Source organism: Neovison vison, chromosome 1 (genome assembly GCF_020171115.1).
Source record: "Neovison vison isolate M4711 chromosome 1, ASM_NN_V1, whole genome shotgun sequence".
NCBI classification, from domain to species: domain Eukaryota; kingdom Metazoa; phylum Chordata; class Mammalia; order Carnivora; family Mustelidae; genus Neogale; species Neogale vison.
The window spans coordinates 158,323,671-158,331,274 of NC_058091.1; the positions used below are offsets into that span (position 1 = coordinate 158,323,671).

At 35.6% G+C, this 7,604-nt stretch overlaps 1 protein-coding gene across 1 annotated transcript; it reads right to left on the reverse strand.

The window, feature by feature from the left end:
• Window positions 1–2,169: 2,169 nt before the first annotated feature.
• On the reverse strand, window positions 2,170–3,149 carry LOC122900532 (olfactory receptor 2T33-like). The gene is given in 2 exon segments (XM_044239280.1): window positions 2,170–2,855; window positions 2,858–3,149. Coding segments are annotated over 2 exon segments (936 nt in total). The 5' UTR covers window positions 3,108–3,149.
• Between the last annotated feature and the right edge of the window lie 4,455 nt (window positions 3,150–7,604).

Here is a 7,604-nt window from a genome sequence, read left to right on the forward strand (position 1 = left end):
GCAGTGCATGCCCTCCTTAATACCCACCACCAGGCTTCTCAGGTCTGTAGATTTCATTTCCAAAATATTTCAAGAACCTGCAAAACTGGAACTTTCCATGTTTCCTGATATTATTTTATTTTTATTATTACTTTTTCTTATGTATGTGATATAGAGAATAAATTTTTGACTAAAGTGCTGTAAAAAATATTTCAAAGGATAGGATTCAGATTACTCAGATTAAGCTAAATTGGCAAAAGTTTAAAAAAAGGACAAAATTATTTTTCAAACTCTTATTAAACTATTTTCTTAAAGTATATTTTCCATTTTACTGTCTAAGATTTTGAATGGCACACAAATATAAATTTGTAAATATAAAGATGTATTACTATCTACATTTATAGTTATTTCCCTTGTAAAAACAACCTCCATAAAGGTGCCAAGTTTCTTGGCCAGATATCATTGTAGATATATAATCATTTACCAATAAAATTTATATATATATATCTATAAATAGATATATATCTATATATAGGTAGATATAGATATAGATATATCCTGAAAAGAACACCAGATCCTTAAATTCTGTCAACTATTTTTTTATCCTTCAATAGACAAAAATGAACTATTGGAGTAAAATATATTAAATTTTCAAGGCATCATACCACCAGTGGAATTGAAATTTGTGATGATGCATAATTAAAACAAATTAACTTATAATTCTAGCTCAATGGACATTGAAGATGAGAGAAATTGCATAATATTAATTTTAATGAAAATAAGTAAACTTTTAAAATTGAATAAAAGCAGATTTATGAGAAAAATTTACTAACTATTAAACCAAATATAAGTTTGTTTTTAAAAAATTCCAAATAATCCTATGAATGTCATATACTCTTTCCTACAAAACCACCAAGGTGTTTTTGCATCAGAAGCATGTACATGTTTGTTTTTTCCCAAAAAAGGAAAATTAGTGAACACCTGGATGGCTCAGTGCTTTGGAACCTCTGCCTTTGGATCAGGTCATGTTCTCGGGGTCCTGGGATTGAGACCTTTATTAGACTCTCTGCTTGGCGGGAGCTTGCTCTCCCCTTTCTCTCTCTGCCCTCCTCTCTGCCTACTTGAGATCTCTGTCAGGTAAATAAATAATATCTTTAAAAAAGTGAAAATTGATCTTTCACAAAGGAAGATATGCACACAGACAATGTGGTAATAAAAAATCCTTGGAAACACATCATCATGGAAATGCAAAATAAAAACAAAATGAGTTAAGCTACATGAAAAGGGCTGATGTTACCCACAATTGCTGTCAGTTGGAGCAAGTGTTATTCCTGTGACTTGCTGGTAGGCATGTAAAATTGAACAAACATATTGTTGCGCTGTTTACTAAAAATTAGTTGTGCATCTACCAAATGAATAAAAACATGTGATTACAAGAGGGAAGTTAAAACTATTTTTGTCATAATAGTTCAAGACTAAAAATAGCCCACATGTTCATCCCCAAAGTAGTAAGTAAACAAAAAGTGTTAGATTCAGAGATGGGAATATTATTTAGGAACACAAAAGAGCAAACTGTTGATAAATGTAAAATCATGGCAGAATCTTTAAGAACATATTAAGTTGAGAAAAAGCCTCATGATATGAAAATTTCCCATTTTGTTTTCACTGAAGCAAAATTCCTCAATAAGCCAAACTACAGAATAGAGATACAAATCTGACCAGCAATTCTATCTTGGTTGAGTGATTTCAATGAAAATGTCATGAAAAACACTTCTGGTCTGGTAATAATTTTCTCTTACTAGTTAGTGGGTAAATTACAGGCCCACATTATTGAAATTGGTTGACTAATCAGGTTTTAGCATTCTAGTGTGTATAAGATATACCACAATTAAAAAGAAACTACAATTGATGTTGAAAATTGTTTGACTGCTTAGTCCATTCTTTGAACAAATACTTATTGTATGGTGTGCTGTAAAAACATTTTAATTATTTACTATCAAAGCATTTTTAACAGTCTCCAATTATATGTATTGATGACAACCTAGGGAAATATCCAAACTATGGAGTTTTGTCTGCATTTCACTGTAAAATAGTAGCAGATATAGATATAACACATATTTAGCTTTTATCTAGGAAATCCCACAGTCACTTTTTATACAGCCTTTAAATCAGAGGCAAATCAATGTAATCTTAGTCATGACTTAAGGCAGCACACTGACCCATGCACTTTCTCAGGACTCCCTTGACTTCAGTGTTCCTCATACTGTAGATAAGGGGATTCAACAAAGGAGTGAAGATTGTATAGAAGGCAGACACCACTTTATCACTATTAGCTGGCCTGTAAGATTTGGGTTGCATATAGGTAAAAATGGCAGCTCCATAAAAGAGTCCCACCACACAGAGATGCGAAGAGCAGGTAGCAACTGTCTTTTTGCGAGCTTCTCTAGAATGCATCTGGAGAACCGCAGCTAAGATGAAACTATAGGAAATCAGGATGAGAGAAAATGGGACCAGGAGCATTAATACACAGCAGCTGTACATCACATACTCAAAAGCAAATGTGTCAGCCCAAGCCAAATGTATCAGAGTAGGGGCCTCACAGAAGAAATGATTGATCTCATGTGCATCGCAAAATTGGAAGCTCGGGGTAGCAACAGCCTGCATGAGTCCATCAGCTGCCCGAAGGAACCAAGACCCCATAGTCATTCTCAGACATAATTCCCAGTTCATGAGAATGGGGTATCTTAGTGGGTGGCAAACAGCCACATAGCAGTCATAGGACATGACTGCTAAGAGGAAGCACTCACCCCCTGCCAAAGTGAGGAAGAAGAAGATCTGTAACCCACAGCCAGCAGGGGATATGGACTTCTTGCCATCAAGTAGTTAGCTGCCATTTTGGGCACAATGGTAAAGACCAGCATCATGTCCATGAGGGAGAGTTGGCTCAGTAGGAAGTACATGGGTGTGTGGAGCCGAACATCCTGCTGAATCAGGAAAATCATGAGTGAATTGGCCATGAGGGAGGTGAATGCAATTGTCAGAACCATCTCAAAGAGAAACAGATGGGCTTTTGTGTAGTTGAAGAGTCCTAGAGGAATGAAATCTGAGGTGGTATTCCAGATTTTCATGATGTCAAAGTGGAGTGACACTGTAAATGAATAAATAGATGACAGTTTTTATCACTTGCAATTGTCTATATAAATTACATTTTTTATTGATAAGCACATCCTTAATAATGATAAAATATTTTTCAAATTTTTCATCTGCCATTTAAAACAATTGACTTGGACATAAAATTAGTTTCAACTTTTTCCAAATTATTCTTACTTTCAAAGTTTTCAAAATAAGTACCCCACATTTATTATTGATACATTAGGATAATAAATATTTTGATCCATTGCAAGGATATGATAAGTGTGTTTTTATGCCACATGACACCAATATAAGTGAACAAGAAGACAATATTAAAATAATTTGTAATTTATGTTAGTGTCTTGTCTTCTATATATCATGCATAAAATTCTTAGAAGCTGAGTTACATCAATGTGTTCAACTATGTAAAAACTAGGTCCTTGATATATATACATATAAAACAAAGAAAAATTTATTGTAAACTGATGTGCTATATTTGGATTTATTGAATTTGAATTAAAAATGTCAAAATCAGATCATCTTTCTTGATATCATTTATGTCAGGAAGGCATTAATTTTCTAGAAAAGACATATATTCAAGTCTAGGAGCTAAAACACTGAGTCTGGATGGACAGGGATGATGGCAGAGAAGTAGGAGACCCTGTTTCATTTGGTCCCATGAATTTAGCTGGATATCTACCAAACCATTCTGAACAGCTATAAAACCATCCCAAGATGAAAAAATATATAATCTAGATCTCTAAAAACAGAATAGTGGCCACTTTTTGCCAGGTAAGATGCACAGTGTCATGAATCTGTGGGGATATATTGGAAGACAGACAGAAAAGGGGGGTGCTTCAGATAAGGTGGTTCCTAGAAACTGATATAAAACCAGAGCCCAAATTCTCCTATATCAGATAACAGGCAAAATCTTGCAGAGCCATAGCACCTGGGAAAGTGCCCTAGAGCAGTGCTCAGACAGAATTCTGGAGCTGCCTGTATTCTTGGGAGCCCATGGCTGCTCATGGTTTTAGAATTTCAAAGGATAGGGATATGCCAGGGTCCCTAGGACAATCTCTGAGAAAGTCACTATGGGCATGCTTTGCAGGAGGCTGCAGTTTTCAGTGGTGCATACAGAAACAGAGGCTTTTTGCCCTGGAGAATTTAGTGAAAAGAGCAGACTGTGATTTCTCTGCTCTGGGACAGAGGTTTGGGTGTGGACATTTTTGCTTTGACCCTCAAAAGTGTCAGGGAAAGCTGGTAGAGAACAAAATGAAGTAAGTCAAGCAGAGAGAGTCAATTATCATATGGTTTCACTTATTTGTGGAGCATAACAAATAACATGGAAGACATGGGGAGTTAGAGAGGAGAAGGGAGTTGGGGAAATTAGAAGGGGAGGTGAATCATTAGAGACTATGGACTCTGAAAAACAATCTGAGGGGTTTGAAGTGGCAGGGGGGTGGGTAGGAGGTTGGGGTACTAGGCAGTGGGTATTATAGAGGGCACAGATTGCATGGAGCACTGGGTGTGGTGAAAAAATAATGAATACTGTTATGCTGAAAATAAATAATTTAATTTAAAAAATACATAAGCACAATTAAGGATATGTTAATAAAACTACAAACAGTATGAAAGGATACAAATCTGAAAGTCCCTCTCACTTTATTTCTAATAACTACAACTAATGACTGCTGACAGTTACCTGAGTGGCTTCCAGAACTTCTTACTAAAATAAGATTATACTATATTGGTTAGTAACTTTCCTATGTAGCTTCTTGTATATGTTTTGTTATCTGTAAGCACATATCAATTCCACTCTTAAATATGCCTCTTATTCTAGTTTGTGGATATGCCATCCTTTATTTAACCTTTATCCTAATGATGGGCTTTCAGGAGATTGTATTTTTCTTTTTCTTTTTTTTTTGTTAACATAAACTATACTGTAATATATATGTGAAGGATTTTAATAAAGAAAAAAAAAAAGACAAGTTTTGATGGAGCTCATCCCCCGAATGAGCCCAAGCAGGATTGCCTGAGAAATAGTACCACAGGTTTCTCCCCCAGAACACAGGCTGAAAGAACAAGAGGCTGACAACCCTATGGACCAATAATACTGTAAAATACCAACACCAGTGGAAAATTGTATATTGAGCTCTAGGCATTGCCTCATGGACTATTTATTTTTCAGATACAATTTTTTATTCTTTCTTTTATGCTTCTTCTAGGTTTTTTTTCTTTCTTTTTGTCATTTCAACTAGATGTTTAGTATATCAACTTATATTTCTCAGTAGCTTCTTAACTTGTACTTTTACACACCTCTGTCTTTTCTGGATATATGTTTTATTGTAGCCTTTTCCCCCATTCAATATTACCTTTATATATACAAGTTTTAATTTCGTGTAATTTTGGGAAGAAGTATTCTCTAACAAACAGACCAAAATACACACAGGAAAAACTGAAATGCCCTATGACCTAAATGTCCACAAGACAGACTTAGAGAGATCAATGATGCCTTGAAACATTCCAATGCCTGAATTACTGAGATCCTTGAAAGGCTAAAGAGAGAGAGGACTAGAAGCTATATTTGAACAAATCATAGCTGAGAACTTGCCTAATATGGGGAAGGAAACAAGCATTCATGACCAAGAAGCAGAGAGGACCCTTCTTAAGATCAATAAAAATAGACCAACACATGGGATATAATAGTAAAACTTGCAATTCTTTGGGCCAATGTAGCTATCCTGAAAACACCAAGGGTGAAGAGGTTTATTACATGCAGATAAAGGAAAATCAGAATAACACCAGACCTGTCCACAGAGACCTGGCACTAAATGAGAACATGTAGCCAAGTATACTTCATCTAGTAAGGCTATCATTCAGAACAGATGGAGAAACAAGGAGCTTCCAGGACCAGCAGAAACTGAAAGAATATCTGTCACCTAGCCAGCCTTGCCAAAAATATTAAGGGGGATTCTATAAAGGAAAAAAGACCCCCAAGAGTAATATAGATCAGAACTTTACAGAAGCAATCTGTAGAAACAAGAACATTACAGGGAATATTATGGCAATAAATCCGTATCTTCCAATAATTATTCTCAACATGAATGGCCTAAATGCTCTTGTGAAATGGCACTGGGTTTCAGATTGGATAAAAAGACAGTGCCCATATATATTCTGTCTACAAAAAACTCATTTTGAACCTAAGGCCACCTCCAGATTGAAAGTGAGGGGCTGGAGAATGATGTATCATGGTAATGGCCCTCTAAAGAAAGTTGGAGTACCAATTCTCATATCAGACAAGTTAGATTTTAAACAAAATACTGTAGTAACAGATGTAGAGGGACACACTATCATACTTAAGGTGTCTATCCAAAAAGAAAATATAATAATTGTAAATATCTATGCCCCCACGTGGGAGCAGTCAACTACATAAACTGACAGTTAATGAAAATAAAGAATCTTGGGGCGCCTGGGTGGCTCAGTGTGTTAAGCCACTGCCTTCGGCTCAGGTCATGATCTCAGGGTCCTGGGATCGAGTACCGCATGGGGCTCTCTGCTCAGCAGGGAGCCTGCTTCCCTTCCTCTCTCTCTGCCTACCTCTCTGCCTACTTGTTATCTCTCTCTGTCAAATAAATAAATAAAATCTTTAAAAAAAGAAAATAAAGAATCATATTCATAATACACACTGATAGGAGGAGACCTCAACACTCCTCTCTCAGCAATGGACAGATCATCTAAGCAGAAGATCACCAAAGAAAACAAGAGCTTTAAATGACACAGTGGACCAGATGGACTTTGTAGATATATAGAGAACATTCTACCCTAAAGCAACAGAATACCTATTCTTCTCACTTGCACACAGAACTTCCTCAAGAATACACAACATACTGGGTCAAAAGTCAGGTCTCAGCCAATACCAAAAGACTGAGATTATATCTTTCATGTTATCAGATCACAATGCTTTGAAACTGGCCTAATCACACACACACAAAAAAGGAAGGAATTCAAACACTTTAAAGAGCATCCTGCTAAAGAATGATTGGGTCAACCAGGAAATTAAAGAAGAATTTAAACAATTCATGGAAACTAATGAGAATGAAAACACATTGGTCCAAAACATATAGGATACTAAAAGGTGGTAAGAGGGAAATACATAGTCATCCAAACCTCTCTGAAAAAATAGAAAAAAAAAGTCCCAAATGAATAAGCTAAACTTACACCTAAAGGATCTGCAAAAAGAACAGAAAAAAAAAAAAAACCCTAAACCAAGCAGCAGAAATGAAATAAAATATTAGAACAGAGATCAATGAAACAGAAATCAGAAAAACAGTAGAAAAGATCAACAAAAATAGAAGCTGGTTATTTGAAGGAATTAATAAGATGGATAAGCCACTGGCTAAACTTATCCAAAAGAAAATGGAAAGGACCCAAATTAATAAAATCATAAATGAAATGGGAGAGATCATGACTAACACCAAGGAAAGAGAAACAAT